The sequence below is a fragment of the Eubalaena glacialis genome, chromosome 1 (genome assembly GCF_028564815.1).
Source record: "Eubalaena glacialis isolate mEubGla1 chromosome 1, mEubGla1.1.hap2.+ XY, whole genome shotgun sequence".
NCBI classification, from domain to species: domain Eukaryota; kingdom Metazoa; phylum Chordata; class Mammalia; order Artiodactyla; family Balaenidae; genus Eubalaena; species Eubalaena glacialis.
The window spans coordinates 118,983,005-119,008,455 of NC_083716.1; the positions used below are offsets into that span (position 1 = coordinate 118,983,005).

Here is a 25,451-nt window from a genome sequence, read left to right on the forward strand (position 1 = left end):
AAACCCAAGCAGATAAATCATGTTAAAGTGGCTATGGATTGCTTGTATCCACAGGACGCTAGCAGAAGCAAACATAGGTCCTCATTGGAAGAACTCACCTTCAATCTAGGTCTTAAAGAATTCCCATAAAGTTCCAAGAAAAGAAACCATTTTGTTGTCTTAATGTTTAAAGAAATAAAAAGAAAAATTCGGAAAGACAAGCAGGGGAGTAAGGAACTATAAAGAATGACCAAGCAGGCTTTGAAAAAGGACAAATGGGTCTTCTAGAAATGAAAATATAATAAGTTATTAAAATTTAAAACTCGGTGGGTTAATTGAGCTGCAGAACCAATGAAACTGAAGAGTGAACTCACGAATTCAAGGTAAGAAAACATCGTCCAGAGTTATGTGCAGAAGGGACGGAGTTAGAAAACAGGGTGGGGTGTTACGTCCCACGGGAAGTAGTGAAGAAATTCAACCTATCTAATTGAGTTTTAAGAAGAGAGACTGGGGTGGAGACAGTATTTGAAGAGGAAGTGGTTGGGAATCTTCACGATTGTTGAAGGACACTGAACCGCAGATGCAAAAAACCCGGTACATCCCAAGCAAGACAAAAAGAAAAATCCATAGTGAAACACATCATAGCGAAACTGCAGAACACCAAAGATTAAAAATATATATATATTAGAAATAGCCAGAGGGAAGAAGAGACTACCCACAAAGGAAAGGCAGAGTTTAAATACAATTGGGGACCCTGGAATCAGATCGATGGAACATATCAATGTCCAAGTCCTGTTTCTGACTTTCTACAATAGTTTTGTAAGATGTTACCATTGAGCGAAACTGGGTAAAGAGCACACGGGATCTCTGTGTATTATATCTTACAGTCAAATCTGAGTCTACAATTATCTCAGAATAAGAAGTTTAAAAAAGGGGTCTAGAAGTTGTGCTTTTAATAATAATATTTTAATCTGTAAGACTGTTACCTTAGAGATAGCAAAGCGTATCTTAAAAAAAATTAAGACAAAAGGAGGAAACAAAGGAAGGTAAAAGGAGAATGAGAAATCAAGACAAATAAAAAGCATGCCTATAAGTGGTAAGAACAAGCTCAAATGAACTGAACTTTCCAGTTAAAATAGAAAGATTATTAGACTTAAACTTTTAAAAAAGATCTAGCAATATGATATTTAAAGAGATTAAGCCTTTAAGGCTCCAGATAGAGTAAAAGACAAAGGATGAGAAATTCATAGTAAAAGAAAGTTGTTGAAGGTTTATTAATAGCAGACCGGAAAAAGGCAAAAAGAGGATTTCTATATAATAAAAGATTCAATAAATCACTAAGATGCAATAGACCTAAATTTTTATGGATCTAATAAAAACAGCCTCAAGATATACAAAAAAGTATTTGCAAATTAATATTTATAGTGGGTGGTATATAAAAATACAAATTTTGAATAACTAATACATTAATATAGTTCCAAACTCAGAAAATATAAAGAGGTACGCAGTTTCCCCCCATCTTTGTCTTTCATTTGTCTAGTTATCACCTCTTTCCTTCAACCCCAGTATGTTACTGCTTTTAGTTTCATTTTTATCCATAGTTTCTTTGCATAAAGAAGTAATATAGGGAATTCCCTGGTGGTCCAGTGGTTAGCACTCCACGTTTTCACTGCCAGGGGCCTGGGTTCAATCCCTGGTCGGGGATCTAAGATTCCACAAGCCGTGCGGCGCAGCAGGAAAAAAACAGACAAAAAAAAGAAATAATATAAAAATCATACTTCTCCCTTTTTTAAAACATGAAAGGTAGCATATTTACATACACTATTCTGCATCTTCATTATTTTCACTTAATTATAGCTTAAGATTCTTCCATGTTAGGTTACAGAACCTCTTCACTCATTAATACTGCTGTACATTCCCCTATGTGGATTAACCTGAACCAACCAAACCCATATCGATAGACATTTGGATTGTTTTCAGAGTTTTGCTGTTACAAACAGTGCTGCCATGAATTACCTTTTATATACATCATTTTGCATGGACACAAGAATATTGGGAGGATAAATTACCCAAAGTGGAATTGTTGGATTAAAAAGTACATGCATTTGTAATTGTGATAGATATTGCCAAATAGCCCTCTGTCGGGACTGTATTAATTTTAACTCCCACAAACAATGAATGAGAGTGCCTGCTTGCCTACATGCCAGAATGTTAGCAAATTTTTAAGATTTCTGCCAGTCTTGTCGGTGATAAATAGCATTCTTAATGTCATTTTAATATTTTTGTCTTACTGGGAGTCTGAACACTGTTTCATACATTTAGGGGCCATTTCTATTTCGGTTAAATATCTATTCCTAGCCTTTGACCATTCTTTATTGGGATGTGACAGTGGTGTGTTGAAGCTGGCTTGAACCAGTTCATCAGATTCCAGTTGTTAAATTTTCAGGAATTTCATAAGCTGGTTTACATCATATCAATGGCCTCAAATAGGCCACGGTGGGAATATTTACACCAGGGAATTGCAAAACACCACAAGTCAGCAGGACACTCCCCCAACCCCCCCCACCCCCCGCCGCCAGTTCCCCTCTAATTGTTAAACATTTACTAGCACACTTGCTGTTGAACTTATTATTGATACCTAGGAATCTTTTATGTGATAAGGAAATTAGCACCTTATGACATGAATTGCAAATAATTTTCCCCCATTTGTCATTTTCTCGAATTTGCTCATAGTTTTCTTCCTGCCATCCTGAGATTTAAAAAAAAAAAAAAATTAGTCAAATTTATCAATCTTTTCTAATGGCTTTTAATTTTGTTATAGTGAGAATGGACTTTCCACTACAAGTTACAATGGAATTCTCCCATGTTTTCTTTCAGAACTTTTTTTTTGGCCGCACTACGCGGCATGTTGGGTCTTAGTTCCCCAACCAGGGATTGAACCCGTCCTCCCTGCAGTGGAAGCGCGGAGTCCTAACCACTGGACCGCCAGGGAAGTTACCTAAAACTTTGATGGTTTCATATTTGACATTTTAATCTTAGGTCCATTTGCTGCTTTTCTTGGTGTAAAGTGTGAAGTATGGATCTAACTTATTTTTCCAAAGCAGAACATTAGCAAATGAGATCCTATAATCCATTTTTTCAAAAACAACATATTATGTTGAACTACATATTAATCCTTGTGGAATGAAGCAAAAGCAGTGCTTAGAGGGAAGTTCATAGCTCTAAGTTTATATTAGAGGAGAGACTGAATTAGTTTGTTTCCAGTGTGTTAGTGAAAGAACAGAATAAATCCAAAGAAAAGGAGGGAGGAAGTAACAAAGATAAGAGTAAAAGTTAATGAAGTAGGAATTAAACATTCGTTTTAGAGGATTAAGAAATACAAAATGTGATTCGTTGAAAATACTAATAAAATAGGCAAACTTTTGGAAAGGTCAGTTGGAGAATCGTACAAAGCATTGGCAATGATAAAGCAGGTGTAAGTGTGGATCAGTAGAGCTTTAAAGGGTAGTAGAAAACTATGACAATTTTATGTTAACAATTTTAAAACAAATTGGACGAATTTCTAGGGAAAAAACCTGTTTCTTCAAGATGAACAAAAAACCCAAGTAGTTTTAAGACTACTCATTAAATAATTTGAATCAGTACTTAAAACTCCATCCCCCCACCAAAAGCTAATTACTTAATTAAAATAGAAAAGATATCCAAAATCCCTACCATGCTCAGACGGCTGTACATGCAAGTTGTAAAGCATGGGACAGTTCCCGTGTTACATAATCTCAGAGACCAGGAAGAGAGAAAGCTTCCCTCCCTGGTTTCATGTAGCTGTTGTAACCTTGGTACCAGAATCCGATGAGGTACAATACAGACATTCTGTGTATGTGACTGCATGAGTCATGACAGCGGAGGTTGGATACTTTCAAACCTAATAGATGCAGCTCAGTACGTTTAGGAGAATAATCCTCTTATCTCAAAAGATGGAAGCAAAGCATTAAAACATTCCGGAAACATTTTTGATAAATTCTTAGCAATTAGGAATGAGTTTTCTTCACTTGTTGAAGTATAGTTTGTGAAATTGCAGAATTATTTTTTTTACATGTGGCTCAAGATAGCAAAGCCTACCTCGTGCTTCTCTTGAGCACTGTGCTGTGTGTCCAAGACAGCAGATAAAGTGATCAAAGGGTATTTGCAGGTGGTTTTCTGTTTAGAGAACACCAAATAATCTACATGTAAATTGGTAGGATTAATAAAAGTTTAGCAAGATCCCTAGAGTTAAGATCAAAATATAACAGTCACATTCTTATTTGTCAACAAGTTAGACAATATAATAAACTGTATTGTGTATAATAAAAATAAGGCACCTTTGAATAAGTCTATAAAAATTGAATAAAACTTGTGGAAAAATTATAAGGCTTTATTGAAAGACGTTGAAGAAGGTGAAAAAGAGAGAACGCTAATGAATGGAAAGATCAATATCATAAAGCCGCCCCCCCTCCGCCCCCAGATTAACCCCAAATTCCACATTGCCAGTCAGAATTTCAACACGTCTTTTTATTACACCCTCACGTGCGCATATGCAAGAGAGCAGAGGGCTTTAGGGGAAAGTGGCTGGATTTGCCCTACCAGTTAGGAAGGTAGTTTTGAAAAGCTACTCGAAACAGCATGTTGCACAGGATGGGCCCATGGACTAATGCGGCAGACGCCACAGTGGAGAAAATGGACCCTTGCGCGTATACGAGTACTTGTAAATGACAAAGATGGCTTTGTAGGTTAGTTAAGAAAGGGGTTAAGTAGATTTGTTTGGACCTTCGTTAGTCACACAGAAAAAGTAGAACGGGTCTCTCCTTTACGTCCTACAGAAAAATCACTTCCGTAACTGAGCTCACAGGTAAAATGTTGAGCCAAACAGTAAGTTTTGGAAAAATATATACCCTATGATATGATTAAAAACATTAAAAAAATGTAAAATAATGCCATCTATTTCTTGGTTATGCAACTACGTATATTAAAAACATAAAGAAATGCTAGGGAATGATGACCACTGGGTTTGGGATCATGTTACCAAGTGTTGGGTGGGGGAGGTGGAGGACACAGGGACATAGCAAAGAAGATTTTTTTATTTTCTTAGCTGAGAGGGTTTGGATGATCATTTAAAAAATCCTACGAAATTAGACTCAGTTGTTTTTTCACGTTCAGTTTGCTTGGTGACTTCCTTAGCAGGGTAGAATGCCCTCGCTCATGCGTCGGCCCGCCAGGCAGCCAGGCACAGGCATCTGAACCCGTGGTGGGACCTTGGACAAATTAAGTAACCCCCTTGCTTCTCTGTTTCCTCATGTGTAAAATGGGAATAATTACTTATATGTTGGTGTGAGGATTTTGAGTGCACACGTATATAGCTCATAGTATCCTATATGATATAGCTCCTAATTTTAGTCTGGATTCTAGAACTTGTAGGTCTTTCATTCAACTGCTAATAAAAGTCGTTGATTCTTTCTAGTTTTCTTTCTTTCTTCCTTTTTTTTTTTTTTTTAATTAAGTGCAGTGCTTTCTTTTATTGCTCCTTACCTTCCTTTCTTGAACCTTTTCAAGCCTTAGGATTTGTTTTTCTGTGCTGCCTTTCTGCAGGCTTTCTCAGTTGATGAGGTAGATGTGCTTTTGAACAGTGTAAGAAGCCAGTGGGAGTTCAAATTGTTTTGTGTTTTCCCTATCAGATTGCTCTTCCGATTGAATTATGGAAGTTGGGGCATTTGTGCCCCTTTGAAAACAAAGAAGCCCTGTATTTTAAAAAGTTTAATTCCTTATCATTCTAGCCTTACCATCAGTGATTTTGTATTTATGAATCCATTTTTATTTTTATGGTTTCATGCTTTAGTAATTGGAGTGAACACATTGCTTTACTTAACAATGGCAAATATTCTTCATAAATGCCTATGGCATTGCATTATTTTTAGGTCACTTCTCTAGGTATTCCTAATATTGATTCTTTCTATAAACTTCATCTTTTTGCAGCCTAGAAACTTGCTGGCATACATGCTTTAAAATAGAAGTTTAATGTTACATAGCAAGACACATTTATTCTCCAGGGTGCTGTAGCTTTTGTTGATTGCTGAGTTAAGAAGGTTTTTTGGTTTTATTTTGCATTTACTCTTTTTTTTTTTTTTTCTATAGTAGTTTTCTGAAGATGACAGCTAATATTCTTTCCTGCTTTTGGAAATTTGACAGATATGTCGGCAATGAACAGGAGAGAGAATTTAATCTGAAAAAAAATTGTGGAAAAAACCCTCAAGTGACTATCACCTCCCCACCTGAAAATAGAATATGCTAAAACAATTGAAAGCAAAGCACCTGATGGGTTCCTGAGTCCCTCTGAGGAGTTTCTGACGTGTCCATAGAATTTGTGTGTGCACACAGGGACGCGTGTCAGGACCACACGTGGGAGACCAGCTCCCCTGGAGGTGGCTCAGCCCATGCCCCTTGCCCGAGGAGTGGTCGCGCTTATTGGAAACATTACGGAAGCACTGTTTTTGCCGTGTCCTCCAGGTCGGATCCGCACGCGACGGCAGAGCTCTGGGAGCGCCACCAATGTCACCTCCACGCCTTCCGACAGTCGGGGCCGCAGCCGCGCCAAAGTGGTCTCACAGTCCCAGCGTAAGAAGTATATCTTATGCTCTCTGCTCTCTTAGTTTTATCCAACAGCCATTCTGCAGCTGAAAATTTATAGTATTTTCATCGACTTCAGGGAAAAACACATTTCTGTGGCTCTAAGACACTGTGAATAATCTTGATGTTTGTTGGATGCTTACAAGACGGGGTATTCCGGTGTACCTGTGTCCCCTTTCCAGGCGATTTACATTTTGTATCCTTAGGCAGTAAACATTGAAATGCAGTTTCCCTCCCCTCAAGCCTCCCAAAGTGAATCGTACCTGGGCTGGGACCCATTTTGCTGTTGATGAGGGATCCTGATGTCATTCAGGAGCAGCTCGGGGGGAGATGACTTCATGCTGAGGTCTCTTCCCAGCGGCAATAAGTACATCCATTCAAAGCTGCCCCCGTCACCCGCTGCGCTAACACGTCACCCTGCTCCTCTCCTCCTGCCAGTGTGGGCTCTCGCTTCGCTCGGCTGCCCTCGCTTCCATTGCTGCTTCTCTGTGTATGTTGAGTCACCTGATTTGTTAACATCAGCCATGAAAGCAGCCGTGGACGGGATGAGCGTTCTGATCTCTCTTAGGACTCAGGCCTGGTGTCTCACTTCCCAGCCTCCCGGTCTGTGCACGTGGAGTGGGGCGGGGGGTCACGGCCCTCCTGGGCAGGCGCCCATGGCGGAGGTGCTCGTCAGCTGACGGGGTCGGCCTCCTTCGTGGCCCCGGGAGCTGTGTGGCTTGTGTAGAGAGCGGCTAGTCTGAGGCCAAACCTTAGCTTCTCTCGTAGGTGTTGAGAATGCCTTCCTCAGCTCTTCCTGAATTTAGATGCTTTCCCCATGTCCCTTTGATAACTGGAGTCCTCATGTTAAAAGAAGCTTATGTCCTTTCTGAAAAGAAAGTGCAAGGTCAGACATATTGCTGTGAGACAACAGCACCCAGCCTTGTTTGTCTGATGCAGAAGCCCATGCTTTTAGTGTATTACACAATACCACACAGCATAGGTTGTGCAGGGGTAGTCCAGAAGCTTCTGCCTGGGGAGTAGTGTGCAGGCCCTGGTTATTCTGGTGAACCCTAGTGATACCTGGAGTCACAGATAGGTATAATACTCTGGCCATGACCTCATAAATATGAGTTGGGTCTTATCGCAAAAAAAATTTTTCTTGGCCAAAAATGTTCGAGACTCAGAATATAGGTCAATACGTTGAAATTGAGTTGAATAAAAAAATGTTTTAACCCTTTAGCTGTATAGAGTTGTTTCCTTTCTTGGAGAGTGAGGGCTGAACAGTATTTTCCATTTCTTTATGCCTGCTGTTTATTGGCATTGGCTTCTGCAAGGGTCCCTGCCCCTAGCTGGGTCTTCTGCTTAAGAGCTGGTGCAAATAAAGTTCCTTCTGTAGTGGGGGATGATAGAGCTTTAATTTTTCAGTCTTATAAAAATACTGCACCTTGCCTTGGGGATCCACTTGAAAAGCTCATCAGTTTTATTTTACTCACCAAATTCCACTCAAGGGAAAGAGACAACACCAGCAAACGATCAAGCCTGGACCTTAAACTTACATATATAAATCAAATATTCTTTTAAAAATTATTTTAATAGGTAGATAGGAGCACATCTAGATAGTTTACGAATGTAGCTATAGTAGCATTCATAGTTCTGGTTTAAGAGTAAGTAGATTTCGTTAATATTAAATTTAGGACAGTTAACAGTTGGCATCTTTTGGATAGTTGAGGACTTAAATATGTGAGGATTAATGTTTAAATATTGGAGAATTTGGCATAAGACGTTCAGATGAAGCGACCTAGTAGCAGTTTCTTCCACTTGGTTGATGTCTCTGGAGCACCTCCTGTGTGGTGAGCACCGTGTGCAGGGGTGGAGATACACAGACGGTAAGATGCAGTCGCTTCTGCCAGGCTGCTCAGAGCCAGAGCGCAGGTGCCCCTGAAGGGCCCGGCATCTTCTCTGCATCTCGTCCGCCTTGCACTGTGCCTGGCGTATGGTAGGTTCATAAGTGTTTCATGAGCAGATCTGAAATAAATGCTAATACAGTATGATGTGTATAAAGTAAAAATAAGTACGAAAATAGGCTAGGAGGAACAAGACCTAGAAAAACAGATCTTTGGCTAATGTGTTTGTGAACAAAGACATTTGTGCTGTGTTGCATGCTGACCTTCTGTATTGTGTTATTGTCTTTTAATCCACTTTTTGCCTGTCCTTTGGTCTGCTCTCATAATCAAGGATCCAGATCTGCTAATCCTGCTGGTGGTAAGCCATTTCTCTTCTTGCTTTATTTTTGTTTTTTGCATTCTCCTTCACCCCATGTTCCTTGCACAATATTAATTTCTCTCTTTATTATGAGCTTAGTTAATCTTTCTGCGTTTTTTCTGTATGTTCAAATTCTAGAGTTTGAAATGGATTTCTTTTCTCCTTTTATACAGCTTAATAGTTTATTTGTGTGCTCAAATTTTATGGGCGAAATTAATAGATCCTGAGACATGTTCTTCATGGGAACGTGTACTGATAATTTTATAATGAATTTCACTTAAACTGTAGTTAAATCATTATAAAGTACTAATTTTTGTAAGTAGTCATCTTAGTGATTTATTTGAATGATGGAAGGGTGTGTGTGTGTGTGTGTGTGTGTGTGTGTTTAATTTCCAGGTAAGTGTTATTTCGAAGGTTTTTCCCTCTGGATCATTCTATTCTGCTACATGATAACGAACACTTGATATTTGCAAATTTTATTGCCTTCTCTGCTTAAGGAGATGATCTAAGTTATTGACTGCCATTTGGGTGTATTGGTACGATCCTTAAAATTTTGCTGCTTTCTTTAAGAAAGAATTTTGTTTTACAAGAAATGGTTATATAGGTATGTAGTCACTTAGCCATTTGTAAAAATTACTAACCATATTATGATTTTAATTTCTAATTTTATTGCATTCACATCAGGGAATGTTTTCTACCTAATTTCTACCTTTGTAAAAGGTTTTTGAGATTTCCTTTGAGGCTTAGTACCTAGTCAGTTTTTGTACTACTCCTGTGTGGAAATGTGGAAAGAATGTGTATTCTGTTTCTTGGACTATACATTGTGTGTATATGTGGGAGGTGTGTTTATACATATCTGTATAATTTTGACTGCATGCTCTGCCAGTTTCTGAGTAGTGTATTAATCTTTCATTAGTATTAGTCCTTCTGAGAGGTATATTAATAATTATGGCCTTTTCAATCTCTCTCTGTATTTTTATCGTTTTTGTGTTTTCTATCTCAAAGCTATGTTACGTGGAGCATAAAGTTTCATGATTATTATATCTTTAAGGATAATTATTCTTTAATCAATATGAAACATCCTTTTTTTCTCTTTTAATGCTGTTTTTTATTCTGTTTTGTTGTTTTATGTATGTTGTTTGTCTCTTATAAACAACATACAGTTGAATTTCATTTCAGTTTTTTTAAACCAATCCAGGAATCTGTCTTTTAATAGTTGAATTTAATCCAGCCACATTTATTACGATTACCGATATGTTTGAGCTTATTCTTATCATTTTATCTTGTGATTTCTGTTTACCGTATTTCTGCCTCCTTTTCCATTTGTTAGATTAATGGAGTCTTCCATTAGTGTTTAAGAAATTTCTGTTATATTTCTACTCTTTCAGCCATTTTTTAGCATACCAACTCCTACAGAAGACAAACCAGTTAATAAATAAACGCCTTTGTGATTATTTGTAGAAATTTGCTGTGCAACCGAGAGGCTTTTTGTACTCAACCTGAGCCTGCTCTTTTGAACCAGAAATTTTGCAGTCATTTCTGTAGAACTCCACCTTTAATTCTCCTGTGTATAAATACTCTTTTATGATAATTTGATGTTCCTTTATGCTCCTTAGTTTTTGAAAAACTAGTGATGTTACCAACTAGAAAGCTATTTTTATATAAAATTCTCTTGGTATTTGATCCAAACTAATGTGTAAACTGACTTCTGAAATTACTGTAATTTATTTCTTGATTTACATCCATTATTCAATTTTGTTTCGCTTCATTTTTAGCTGGCAGCCGATCAAGTTCCCCAGGGAAATTGTTGGGAAGTGGTTATAGTGGCCTTGCTGGGGGTTCCTCGAGAGGCCCACCTGCGACACCCTCTTCAGAAAAACGAAGCAAGATTCCCAGGAGTCAGGGATGTAGCCGAGAAACAAGTCCAAACCGCATAGGATTAGGTGAGAATTCTCAACGATCTTGAAACACCATTCCCAACCTGGTCATAATTTTGATTATAATCTGATGACTTTGTCTCTTGTGGGAAATAGCTGTTTTTGAACCGAGGATGTCACTTTGCCTGTGTTAAAAAGACATTTCAGTTTGTGCTTTTTACAGATGATAGCAGGTTCAGTTTTCAGTTAGGACTAACAAATATGTGGGGTTTACCTTCACACTGATGGGAAAGAATTACACCATTGTGGGCTTCTGTGGGTTAGAGTCATTTTGCAAAACATTAACCTGGGGGAATGGGCGGGCTTTTTTCCTGCACAATTTCCTGCACAGGAGCACTGTTGCTTTTTCATTTGTCTTTCACTGATTAGCAATAAATAGCCATTAACCTGTATACATTTTCAGAAGCAATTTGTAGGGTCCACATTTATTTTGATTTTGCTCTTCTCTAACCCAGTTGGTGAAAATTATCATCACAGAATATGTGTAGTTGTTACTTTTCACATAATGTTGTTCAAGCATAAAAACCAAGAAGAGGAAACTAGGTATATATAGTGTTTATTTTTGTGTTGTAGTGTTTAGTTTCTTTGTAGTAGGATTTTATATGAATGACTCTCAGCAGCTTAACAGTCTTTTACTCTATTAAAATCTAATTTGTATGCTACCTTTTTAATGAAACGGTTAGAAGTCTTGTGATCTATTGTGAAAAATCTGTGTTCATACTCTTATATTCTCACCTGCTTTCTAAGGGTAAAAACCTACTAATGGGAAATCAGAATACTGTATTCTTTAGTCCTGTTGGCTTACCTTTCTCATTTATTTATCTCCTCAACAACTTTTATTGAATACTGGAATGTTTACTGTGATGTGCTAGGCACATGTTGTTAGACCTTATGATTAGAAGATAAATGCAGTAGATTTAGCTTCTGACTTCAAAGAGCTTGTGGTCTTAGAGGTGAAAATGTAAGACAGTATGACAGATACCCTGGCAGGTGCTCTGGGACCGTAGAACAGGAATGTCTGCCCCAGTCCTCCTAGGTTTCCTGCCAGGGGAGCCTTCCCAGAATCGGTCCTGTTTTGATGAGGTGTATAAGGTGGCACTAGGCGGGGTGGGGAGATGAGGCAGAAAGGAGCCTGTGCAGAAGCCGTCAGACGAGAGGGAGTGTCGTGCGCCCTGAGACCGCTAGTGGTTTATCTGATAGTAGCCGAGGATGTTTGTCAGGGTGGGTGGGAGATGGGGGCAGAGGGACTGCTAGGATCCAGCTCACGAATGTCCTTGAAGGCTCCCTGAGCTTCGAGAAGGCGGTGAGGGGGCAGGTATTTAAGAAGTAGAATCGAAAGGATTTGGTTTGACCAACATTTCCGAAGCAAGTGAGAAATGTAATCAAGCCGTGGTTTTGTTAAAATGCTGCGTGATGCTGACCTTCTGTGGGCATTACGGAACATGGTCCCTGAGCTGACCAGTTATTTGCATCCAGTCATAGCAAGTAATGCGGATACAACCAGAGAAAATATCATGACTGCAATATCTACTGATAAATTTCAGATTTGTTGTTGTCACATACGTGTATTTGGATCTGGTTTTGTTTGGAAAATACATTTGATTTCAAACCTAGGCTTGAGGTTTCAGCTGTCCTTTTCCCACAATTAGTTAAGTTTATAGGATGTTTCTTGGCGATCCTGACTCGTTTCATACTGCTAAAAATTCTTTTCTTTTTTGGGATTTTACTTTTTAAATTTATTAAAGATGCCATATTTACCTTCTTCTTGAAATTGGGAAATAATCCAACCTCGATTATCTAACATGACTCTAGGACCTGGTAGGCTATGGTCTTAAGAATGAAGTTTGCATTGTGGATAGTTGGAAAGACAGCATTTAATAAGCCTTTGAAAGAAGTCCTGTGGAACGTCATCCATCAGTAAGAACTAAATAGGAGCCTGCTAACCTTCCAAAGCGTTCTTCTTTGAAACATCATTTTGAAGAAAGTTGTTTCCTTGATGCTCGTTAAGGGGATTAGTTGTGGATGGAGCTTTGAGGTCATACATACAATTCTGATGAAAGAAGATACTTTATTTACATTTTTGTACATTGTGAGAATATACATACACAGATATAAAATATATATGAGTAAAATTCATCTTCCCACTTTTTCCCTCTAGTACCACTTAGAGATTCCATTTTATGGGGTGTCAGATATGTTAGCATTTTTCTGTAATAGAGTGTATATTTCTTTGATCATTTAGTATATATTGGGTATATGTCTATGTGTCTAAACATTTGGTTCATTGTATAGCAACTTTAAATATAAATATTCAAAAAAAAGTAGGAGCATCTTTTAAGAATATTTTCTATAATCCCCAAACCAGTTAATAGTTTTCATCATAGCTTGGAATTTGCCCTGAGAAATAATTCTAGTTATCTGCAAATTGTATTTGGTTCAACTATGCCTTTTTTTGTTTGAAATAATATTTCTTAACTAAATTTTCCTGTCTCACCTGTGATAAAGATGATGTCAGAGCTCTTTTTCTTTAGCATTTAAGGTTTCTTAAGCAAAACGGGATGTAATTCCTGTTGGATAATTAAGAAACAAAACCCTGCCACGCCCTTCTTTCTGAAATGTATTCCTTCATAAACTGAGCAAATGGAGGAGTGTGTGTGTAGATTGTTTCCTTCTACGTGTGACTTAGGGTAAAAAAGTCACACGAACAGCTGACATCTACAGCAGTCACGTTTTGGAAGTTGCCTTTGGTTCCCTTGTTCTCCCAACTGTCTACTGAAAAGGCTATGAACACATTGGACTTTCTGCCCCTAACAGTCTGTGGATATGCATTTAAAGTGTTCTCAGATGATTTTCTGGTTAAATGTGTTTTGAAAAAAATTAAAATTAATAATTCCTTTTAGCTCTTTGTTAGATTAGACTACTGTGTGCAAGACCAAGACATGAGAATGTCTAGGCTAGAGAGACGTTTCATGTCTTTAACTTCCGGGAGTTTTCATTGTTCTTCTTGTACTTCTGCTTTTGATAGGAATTCTGGTAGGATCCTTCCTTGAAAGACAAAAGTCAGGAGTTCCCTTAAAACGCTATAAAGGTAGAGTGTCGCTCAAGGAATGAAAACCAGTCAGAGGGTTTTCCAGGCTTCCCAGCGTTCGGTGCAGGGCTCCAGAACTCCCTGAGAAGCCTGCCTGCTTTTAGGAAGCGGACACGGCAGGTGTGTTTTATCGTCTCTCCCTCCTCTGCCACCCCTCCTCCAAAACCTGTTCCCACACAGAACGCTCACTCTCGGCACTCAGCACACAGACAGGGTGATTCGGTATGTTGTGGTGTAGTTTTGACGCCTATCCATTAGTCTTTGTAAAAATCGTTTATGTGTATACTTACTTTAAATCCTCCTTGTAGGTTAGTCTGTGGAAGTGGTGTTGCAAGTAAGGGGGAACTTTTTCCTCTTGTGTTTTAAATTATCCAACATTTGAACTGTTGATTTCACCGCTAAGTGTACTTTAATGAAGTTTGGGGCCAAACCGTGCACAGAATTGTAAACAGAATTCTTTTTCTCCGTGTTCTTACCGGCCATATGTTAAAGAAGGCGGTCAGGAGAGATGGGTGAATGAACGTTCTCTGGGCCAAATACGAGGACGGTCGACCTCGTTAAGAATTATGATTGTTGTTATTTCACATCGCATCTACCTGTTCCTTCTCACGGTCTTCATTGACCTCACAAAGCAAGCTCAGCCCGGGGAGAGAGCAGAGATTCCCCACTGCTGTAACATAGCAGCTAACTTAAAGAAGGGAGTGAGAAAACTATGTGAAAATTCAGACGTAATCGAGCAAGAGCTCTAAGAAAATGGTCAGCTAAGCATGCCCATATGTGAAGACCTATCAGGACTGTCCTTACTGCTTTTTGATGATTGTTTTGGAGTGGCCAGTGGAATAAGACAAGGTTTTCACGTATGCCTTTCAGCAGGGACCGCAGACGTACCTACGTACGTACCTTATCTCACGGTACCCTTTTCATTTAAATAGTGGGGACTCTCTCTCACCTTCCTAAGTGGAGGCTGAGATCTAGAGCGGCTGAGTGGCTGGACCAGTGAGCTAGCATGGAGCTGGAGAGGGCATTTCTACATTAGATGTGGTAGTGGCCCCCCTAAGGACTCCTTTGTAGGTTTTATGCAACTTTTCATTTATTGACGGGGTCAGTAGATACTCCCCAGTTTTTTAAGTTTAATTTAGCACCTGTTGCTTTGGCCTTCATTGTAGGAGCAGGAGGTGTTTAGAATGTTATCAAGAATTGCTGATTAAATTGTCACTACTACTCTGAGTGAAAACTCAGTGCTTCCACGTCACTATAGCAAAATGAAGGAGAGTTTAGGAATTCCTAGAGAATTCCAAATGAAGCCCCATTTTGACTGATAGCTGAGATTGCGTTCCTGGGCTTGACCTTGCCTTGCTCGCCAGCACAGACCTGATAAACCTTTGGACATCACTTAGGTACCTTTAGGGTCTAATTCACCTCTGGTACTGAGCAGAGACCACAATAGGAAGTTGGTTTGGTTTTTCACTTCCATGTTCTTCTAATTCAGGGAGTTTTATGATTCTGGTTTGTAAGACATTCTTGTTACGGTTTGGCCATATAATAAATCTACCTTTGCTCTGAAATTATAGGCTTTGCTCATTGCAATGTAGTAAACATGGCGGTTTTTACATCAGTGAATCAAGTTTATATTTTCCAAAACTTCTGAGAAAGGCATTTCTGTCTAATCCAGAATTAGTAGATCCTCTCAAGATGGAAATATTTGTTGTTCCCATCAGCTGTCACGTAGGTGGCTACGTGCTTTCAGTTTGCGAAGTTGTTTTTGAGTATTTTGCCAGTACTGCGTTTCTGTTTTCTCAAAGTAAGTTGAAAAATAAGAAAATCATGGTCTTTCATGAGATTTATGGCCAAGTTATATTAGCCTTTAGGCTGTTCATGGGGTTCTGTCGTCTCAGTGTCCTGTGGTGTGAGAAAGTAATTGGCTGTTCTCAGGCCAGTGGATGATCTTTAACCATGACTGTTGGGATTATCAGGCCACCTGGGATGGACTCAGGTGTGAGGCTGGGTGAGTGGAGATGCTTGGGTAGGGGTGACAGACGGATCTTTTTGGGTTCCATAGAAAACACAGGAATTCATGTCGAGACCAGTGAATGAGGGGTTAGCAGTCCCGATTCTTTATATCTGCACACTGATTTGCAGCAGGCAGGCTCTCTAGCAGGGTCAGTCCTCACGACTTCTCTTTGTAAAGAAGGCCAGGCTGGGGGAAGTGAACAGTCTTCCTTTTAATTAGGTAAGTTCATGGAGTTCAGTGACCAGAGCCTTTATTCTGTTTTTAATCCAAATTAAAGTATCTTTCTAAGGACCCAGTGCATATGAAAATGACTGTGGCCTTTTATTATCCTCTCGGGGAGGAGTGTGGTGAAACCATAGAAACTGATCATTTCCAGAAGACTTTGGATCTCGTATATTCTGATTCAGTTTGCTCTTTGGAGAGCTTTCTTTTCCATTTCTTACCTTTAGGTGTTATTTCACCTTCCTACTGAAATGCCCAGCTTTGTGAGGCCGTGGGCAAGTCCAGCTTTGCCCACCCCCTCCTGTTGTTGGCCCGTCAGTCAGTGAGGCCCGAGCAGGGGCAGGTGCGGGCCGTGTCGCGATTACGTGAACGGAATGTGACTGACCATGTGTGAGTTTCTCTGTCTTCATTAAACTTGTTCCCCTTCTCTGAAACCCCTCATGCTGCATGCTAGCACGGAGCAGCCGTATCCCTCGACCCAGCATGAGTCAGGGGTGCAGCCGCGATGCCAGCCGTGAGAGCAGCCGCGATACGAGCCCCGCTCGGGGCTTCCCTCCGCTCGGTGAGTACCCGCCGGCCTGGCTCCTGGGGCTCCTCCCGCCCCGTCGGGCCCAGCCACCTGCCTCTGTCCCCCGCCGCTGTCCCGTGGGCCTCTCCGCTCCCGTCCTCTTCCCGAGCCTCCCTTCCTGTCCCCTCTGCATGCTCGGATTCTGGCAGTTCCCAGTTTTCACATATCAGGGGAAGAAAGCACCCCTTCGCTCTGTACTATTGTCGCTTAGGACCACTTGCTCTGGGCAAGCCCCTCTGCGAGGTTGCTGCCAGCGTGTGGCGCAGCTCAGCCAGGGACCATTGCTGCTTAAAAGCTGAGCACGCCCAAAGTGTCTCCGTACTCAGTGAATCTCTGCAACCTGTTTTGAATTTTACTAGGGATCACCCCGTGCGTGATTCACTTCAGAGAAGGAAAAAAAAAAAAGTATAATCATGATAACATTTAGGAAACTAAGCGTGTGCTTGGTTTGGGGGTGAGCACATTAATCGAAAAAGCAGCATGAATATTAGCTCTCGTTCTGTTAAACGAGTCACTTCAAAGCTTTCTTTAAAGCAGTCTGCAAATTGCTTTTGGATAAACGGCCTAAGTGTACAGCACAATGCAAAACCTTGATGTTCACTGTTAATTATTAAGATACTTTTCATTCTTCCTGGGCTCAACAGGCTGTTTAATGTTTGTGATCCGGTGCCACCCCAGGACAAAAAATTTACAACATTTGGTGGCCATGGTACATGGTAATATTGTACCTCTGATCACCAGTTCGGTGTCAGTTGGGGCTGCTTGTCTGACACATGCCCCCCGTTTCAGTTTTCCTTACAGCTAGAATTTGTACTTTAACAATTTCTAGTATTCAAGAAAAACAAGACCGAAAGAGAAACATTTATCCTTTATAGAATATTGAATTTACATTTTCTATTTCGTTTTAATAGTCTTGCCTTTCTCTAAAATGGACATATACCTTTTTACCTAGTGCAAATTATTAATCCCCGAAGACGTCTATCAACACATACTTTCACACACACGCACACACAAGAGAAAAGGAATGTTTTGTATTCTTCAGTAATTGTGTTTTAGTTCTTGGGCGTATTAAGTGCTGTACAGCTGTGTATTTTCCTCATGATAAGCATGGCAGGTAGAAATCACTTTATACCGGTAAGGCCTAGGCCTGAAGTTATTCTCTGGAACTGTGGACTGCAGCAGTCTGTTATTTTGACTCTAATTATGAAACGGGTCTTTCAAATATAAAAATGTCACTTTGGAAGATGGATGTTACAGCAAAAGCATAAGGTTTTAATATTTGCCACTATCTCCTTCTAATGTCATACACTCCTTCCCAGTATCTTTTTTCCCCCGATTAGTATCAGTACTCAGAATCTGGACCTATTTCTTCATGACCACTGTCCCTCGTGGCGTTCTCAGAAAGAGCAGGTGGACAGATGCAGGGCCCTCTAGACGATCACCTGACTTGGTGAGGAGATACCTGTGTGAGGTGTCCTACCTGATGGGCATGAGGGCCTGAGTGGGGCACCTCACCTGGTCCCTGCCAGCTCTTCCACATCAGTCCACACCATTAGATCAGAATCCTCAAAAATCCGGGGCAGCAAGGATGATTTTTTTTCTGAGTGAACTGGTGGATTTTCCTTTTAAGTTAAGGCTGTGTATCTATGCATCCTTGTTCACGATTTGACCTTCGAAATAACCTGTTCTATAAGTGAACAGTTCAGTCTGGTTCTTGGTTATTTTGTCTCTTAGAGTTCAGTGTTTTATTTCACATGTACACTGCTTTTTTTGTTCCTGTCCATGGAAGCAGCCTTTGTGACCCAGCATGTGGTCTGTGGACCAGGCAAGGTGTGCTGGATTCTTGAGGTCCTGATTGGACCCTGAGGAGCTGAGGGATCCACTCTGATATCCACTGAAGTGTTTTGGTGACAGCCCGGGTTGTGGACCTGTGTCATTGTTGCTACCACAGCTGGAGCTGTGGCTGCAGACATCTCCCCTTCTCACAAGCTCTGGCACCAGCGTGGTCTTCTGTGTGGTCAGGGCAGGAGTTCACATCATTTCAGCTCAGTTTTTAGACCATGACTTTTTTCTTTCTTGTTGGGTTAAATCTGTTCATAAAACTCCTGTCCAGCAAGAACAGCACCAGTGCCCCCCGTGTCCCTGGCACTGTGCTGAGCGGTCAGTGGGCATATAACCCTTGTGGGTTCTGTTCAGCCTCTGGGACAGGTATCGTCGTCCCTCTTGTCTGGATGACAAAACCAAGACCTGGGGAGAGGAGGCCACTTTCCCAAGGCCACGCGGGTCTGACTTCAAAGCGTGGCTGTTTCCCTGCCTCACCTGAGGTGTCTTTCATTGGTTCCTCCGAAATGTACTAACTGCTTTCTGAGGCCTCTCCAGGCTCAGGTACAGAGAAAGTGCTTGGCCACGTTTCTGAGTTGGGATTTCCAGGTGTGGCGATGGCACCTGGGAATTCATGGATAAGTCCCAAAGGTTGCTGCCCCCTGGGGAGCTTCCTGCGCCCTTCGGAGAGTGTGATGTTTCCTTCTTATTCTCATTCACTTTAATGTTCATTTCCTACCCCCTTCATAAGTCAGTGAGATTTTGTATTAGTGCCCCTTTGAATCAACTTACGTAGCCAACCTTCACTTTTTAAAAGAAAAGGACAGAAGTAATTCTGTATCAGTGACTACATATTGGGTTTGAGCTTGCATTTTTCTTAAAAAGTTATTTTGGACCATTTTAATGGTATGAATACATAGTGACAGTGACAGCTTTTAGGTGAGATTAAGGCTCTAGGACTCTGCTGTCAATGAGGCTTTGACATAAGCGGGTCCACCTTGGATTCCATTGTGGGACGTTCACTTGAGAACGTGACAGAGGACTTGTTACGTGACGGATTTGCTGTAGAATATTCTGTTGAAACAGAACCAAAGGATGACTTTATAAGGAACCTTCAGATCAGGTGTTGCTTAAACATGGTTTCCAGTTTAAACTATCAGGATACGATACCATTGTGCTTGTACAAGAAATGAATAGTTTGCTTCACTCTTACAAAGTGTTTTGCCAGTTTCCTTATTTAAGGAAAGTGATTGTTTTGTAATACCTGTTTTAGAGTTTGCTGACTTAGTTTTGTGTATCTCGAGGAATTAGGGATTTTCTTTTTCTTTTGCATGCTAGTAAAAATTTGTCCTTACTGACCAGGTAACCTTTGCTGTTCAGTACCCCTTATCCCGCAGATATGCACATTTCACAAGGTGACATGAGCTTAAGTAAATAAAATTGTATTGAAGAGTTTGGGATTTTGCCATTTCATGACTAAGCATGTAAATGTGGGAGGATTCTGGACTCTGGCACTGCTTAGTGTCACTCTGTGAAACCTATGAACTGTCTTTGCTACAGTCACCGTGTTCTTTCCAAGTAATGATAGAAGCATGTTATCTTTTTTTTTCTTTTTTTTCTTTTTTCTTTTTTTGAGGTAAAGAAAAAGCCACATATTATGTGGCACTCGGGTCAATAAATTCAGGTTTGGACCTAAGCCTGTATTTCATAACTGTTTCTAAAAGTTATTCTCTCCACACGAGGATGGAGTTTGGCGTATCTTTTCTCAGACTGATGAATTGATGTGATTGTTATGAGTACTTGCTAGCAAAATAATATTTATTAACCAGCACTGCTGCTGTTAACCACCACGGTTTATTCTGTGCCTGGCAGCGTTTCAAGTGTTTGATGTATAGTCTCTCCTAATTCTCTTAACTCCCAAGAGGAGGGTACCCTTGTTGGCCCCATTTCACAGATGAGGAACTGAGACACAGAGGGGTTTAGTACTTTGTCCAAAGCCCACACAGCTAGTTGTGATCTGACCAGGACTTGCCCCCCATGTGTCACGGAGCTGGTGCTCATAACCAGAGGCCTGCAAATGCCTCTCCAAGGAAGGCTGTTAAACTTATTACAGCCAACTTTCCAACAGTTAAAACAGTGAGTTCATTAATCATTAGGATATTTTGGCAACAGAACAGCACACATGTTGACTAGGGAAAATGGAATTCAGTTGTTGAGTCCCCTTTTTTTTTTCTTTTTAATTGATTTATTTTTTAATCTGTGAAGCATAAAGTATTTTATTTCTTTTTTATTGAAGTATAGTTGATGTACAACATTGTGTTAATTTCTGCTGTACAGCAAAGTGATTCCGTTATACATACATACGTTCTTTTTCATGTTCTTTTTCCATGATGGTTTGTCACAGTATATTGAATGGAGTTCCCTGTGCTCCACAGTGGGACCTTGTTGTGTGTCCATCCTGTATATGAAAGCCCCCTTTTTGTGACTTCATGCTGTGTCTGTCGAGAGAACGTCGTGAACTTCTCCGCTTCTGTTTCTGGTGCATGGTCGCGTGTGCATCGCATCCTGACGGGAGGCGTGGCCCATCCTGCTGCTCCGCCCCCTCGGCGCGCCCCCGGCGTCCTTCCCGTGCCCAGTCCGTGGTGGCGACGGCGGCTCCCGGCGGCAGCGTGCACCCGGGGCGGGGGCCGCGGGGTGCACAGGCAGCCCTCCCCCTGCGCCGGCGCCCCGCGTGCAGCCCGGGCATTGGCGCTCGCTGTCCATTCACACCCCACACCATCTCTTTCCGTGAGGAAACACGGCCGCGTTGGGAGCGGCCCCGCGTTCCCTCCGGCCTGTGGCCGCTGCTGTCTCAGGTTCTCGTGTGTTAACCCTGTGGGTATTGCCGTTCCTTTTACCTGCAGCCTCTCGACGTCATTCCAGGTCCACTAGTGCTCTCGCCACGGCTGACTCTGTTGGGCAGTCAGGTGAACACGCGCTCATGCATGCCATGCCTGTCCACGCTCATTGTCACATCTGTTGCCATCAGTGTCCGCTCGCACTTGGCATGTATGCACCTCATATTTTCTTTCCCCCCACGATGTGCTTCTATTTTTTTTTTTTAAGTTGTTGAATGTTTATGGTCCTGTTAATAGGCCGTAGATGCTTTGTAGCCTGTTTGAAGACATCATTTCTCCAGTGTTCGTACTTATGTTAAAACAAAACAAAACAAAAGGATGGGGAAGCACTTCTGCCCCTCCTTTCACTCCCTCCCCCAGGAAAACAGCAGCCCCGGATGGGTGTCCTGAAGGGTCCCTCGGAGGAAGTGGGGTATGGACCTGATCCAGCAGAGGCTTTCGTCTCTCAGTCTTAGCTCCCAATAAAGTGGTGTGTGTTAATGCTAGTTGCTACCGTCCGGTTCTAATTACTTGGAGGTACTATTTAGTGACCAGATGTTCCAGATTATAGCAAATCTCATTTCATATGTATTGAAGGAAATGGATTGTCCTAAAGCTTTTATGGAAAAACAAATCATGATTAGGATAATCAAGCCAGGCCAAAGGTAGCCTTTGCACCCTGCAGACCCGAAACACTCCATCTCAGCCCCATTGTAACAATACCCCAAATGCCCTGGTTAGCCACTGGGGCAGAAAGTGAGCGTACAATAATGCATCAATTTGCCGGATTTAACTGGCATCATTTTGGTACGCTAATAATCCCTAATGACTGTAGTTTATCAACTGAGTACAAGGCATAATCTATTAAATCAGACTGTTGATGGTGACAACTGTGACCAATTTACTGTTAGTGTCTCTGTTTTTCCTCTAAATGAAGCCACCTATGCATTTTATTATGTATTCTCTGATTAGGATATTCCCCTGAAGATTATGGGCCTGACTGAGGGCACAGTCATATATATCCGTCTCCTGGAAACTGGACAGTACCAGAGAGAACGCAGAGCAGATTTTGGTCTGGCGAAAACAAAAGGCTTATAAATTTTCTTAGGTCCAGACAAACATTTCCCCTTAAGATTTGAAATTCAGTTATCTACAATGTATATCAAATGATCTGTAGTCACTGTGTATGGCAAAGCTGTATGCATCTGGGAAGCACAGAATAATTGCTTTGTTCTTACAGTTTTAATTTTGTGTCTGAAAAATCAGTATTATCCCTGGAGCAAGAATTGCTGGCATGAGACCTACTTTTTTTTTTTTTTTTTTTAAGATTCTGTTTTATTTACGTTTATGCTGGGTAATTTTTAAATGGCTTATAACTGAATTACTTTCATTCTGTTACTCATAAATCCCTTACTATCTACCCTTTTTTAATGGAAAAAAAAGAGACTTGAACAAAGATCATTTATAAATCTATGTGCATAATAAATCTCAAATTTATAATGTTATTTCAGGTGATGATTTATATTCTAGAGAGAGAGAGAATTGTTTTGTGGTCTTTTTTTAGTTTATTTGGCACATTAAATCACCTTTTAAACATACACGTAATGGTGAAATTCAGTACAAGCAACGAGTGCATTAAAAAAGGGGATAGTATAACATACAATTTTTGTTTCCCTCTAAAAATTCATAACTGTATAGCTTTTGATTAGCAGTGTTTAAATCTTTTTCCCCTTTCTGTGGCAGTGGAAGGTATAACATTTCAAAGCTGACAATTTAAAAAAGCTAAATAACACTTCACTTTTAGAGCTCACCAGTTTGTAGATGATGTCTTGTTACCTGCCCAAAATTTTAAATATATCATTTTATAGGAAAGATCAATTATGTAAAACAGACATTAGCTTTCTTTTATTTTATTTTTTTCTAAATGCTTCATTACTAGAATATGGCACATGCAGAGATTTTCCTTGTCCAAACAGTGTCTTATTTGTTAACAAAGAGAAAGCATTTTTAATCTTAACGTTTTTCTTCCAAAAGTTGATTATACGTTAACATTTTAAATAAGAACCTTTTACCGGACTGCTTTGTCTTGAGCTGTCACGGCTGTGAGCAGCAAGGCCTCACAAGGGCAGTGAGTCCCAAGTAATCTCAGCACTTCTTAAGGAAGGCTGGTCAGCTCACGGAATGGGACTTTTAAAAGTTAGTCTTTCTGGATTCGGCGCTTTCACTGCCATGGGCCAGGGTTCAATCCCTGGTTGGGGAACTAGGATCCCGCAAGCCGTGCGGCCAAAAAAAAAAATTAAAAAGTTAGTTTTTATTGTCCACGCTTGTTAACAGGCGTAGAATAGCTGTTTGAACTGCTAAAGTCGGAAATTTTTTTGCATTCTGTCCATTTGGTTGACACGTATAAAGATTATCCTTTAAAAATCCTTTGAGGGACTCAGGAGAAATTTATATTATCTGAATGGTTAATGTTTTGCAGTGAAGATACTAGCTTTTCGTGGTGAAGATTAAAGAATTTTAATAAACTGATTTTTAAATAGCCTTTGGTGACACAGGCATCATGATGAACAAATACCTAACATTAATTGAGCTTAATAACTGTTAAACAGTGGAGACACTAATGAAAATTTGCACAGAGATCAGTTTAATACATATGTTTCAAATTTTAACTTTTTATTACACATTGCGTTAGAACTCATTGATCAAACCGTGAAGCTTTCTAATTAGTTTGACCAAATATCAGGGCCGCTAGCCTTTAGAGAGAATGCTGTATACATGAAAAGACTACCCTCATGGCCCAGCCACCTTCTATAATAAGGTCCCCCCCATGTCTCAACACTTTTCAAAAATAGACTGTCATTAAAGAACCGTTTCTGTTGTCAGGATGCTTTTTGGCACGATCGTATTAAATGTGAGCAGTGTAACCTCTGCCACTGATAATAAGCAGGTCAGGTGTAGTTGAAGCTACAAGTCAGGTGCAGTGAAAATTGGCTAGAGATGCTTCCGTCCTCTGTCCAGTAAGTGGGACGAGGCAGGAGCCATCGCAAAGAAACGAAAACACGTGAGTTAAAGTGACACATCTTTTGCTTTTGTTTTTTAACTAGACCGGTTTGGGCTCGGCCAGGCAGGAAGAATACCTGGCTCTGTGAATGCCATGCGGGTTCTGAGCACCAGTGCAGATCTGGAGGCTGCTGTTGCTGATGCTTTGGTAAGAGGCACGACGTGTGTGGAGTCTCTTTGAATTACTCACCTGCGTTTTCCTCTGTCTTAACAGGATGTAGTCTCCAAACCAGGTCACTAAATCATCTTTGACACTCTTTAAACTGTGTAAATTTATATCATTGTTCGTTTCTTCTTAAACTGTGAACTCTGTACATACGTGAAAACTGGCCTTACAAGACACATTAGCATCAAGTACTTCTTCTGTGCTCCTCAGTGTCAACGAAGCTGTGATGACATCAGGCTTCTCTGATGTCATTGGGCTTCTTCTTTTCCTTTTTTATCTTTTTTTTTTTTTTTCCCAGCATTTCCTTTATTCCCTTCTATTGCTTCTGTTGCTTTACAGGCTTTGATGGCATAGCCTAAGCATATCATTGTATAACAGTAGGTCATAGCGTTTGTGGTTTGAAAATCTTGCGTTGATTCCATTTCCCTCACTAGTTATTCCATATGATTTTATGTTTGTTTGTTTAAATGAGTCCTTAAGTCATTATTTACGGCAACGTTCCCAGATTTTAAGGTGAACTCTCTGAGGGTATGAAGCACCAGTGGAGCGTGCTTTTGCATTGTTATAATGTAATGTCTAAAAAAGCAACATAAAGCGATTAGAAGTCCTTGAACTCGTGGTTATAGCAAAAAATTCCTAAGTAGAATCAGCCTGTGGTCAAACTGCCTTTTAAAGATGCATTTCAGCCGGTAGTAACACAGCCTCTTGTACTTTCTGGTTTATGTGCTCAGCATTTAAAATAGACATTCTTTAGAACTGCCTGATCTCTGGTCTTGCTTGTACTGTTTTAAGACTTGTTCTCTTCTAATGAACAAAGGTAAT

The 25,451-nt window shown here is 40.4% G+C and overlaps 1 protein-coding gene across 1 annotated transcript in view; it reads left to right on the forward strand.

The window, feature by feature from the left end:
* The window catches only part of CLASP1 (cytoplasmic linker associated protein 1), a 268,149-nt gene that overhangs the window by 172,729 nt on the left and 69,969 nt on the right, over positions 1-25,451 (forward strand). The window contains exons 22-24 of the mRNA XM_061183060.1: positions 6,517-6,624; positions 10,656-10,823; positions 24,508-24,611. Of these exons, the coding sequence (XP_061039043.1) occupies positions 6,517-6,624; positions 10,656-10,823; positions 24,508-24,611 (380 nt within the window). The remainder of the gene's footprint in view (positions 1-6,516; positions 6,625-10,655; positions 10,824-24,507; positions 24,612-25,451) is intronic.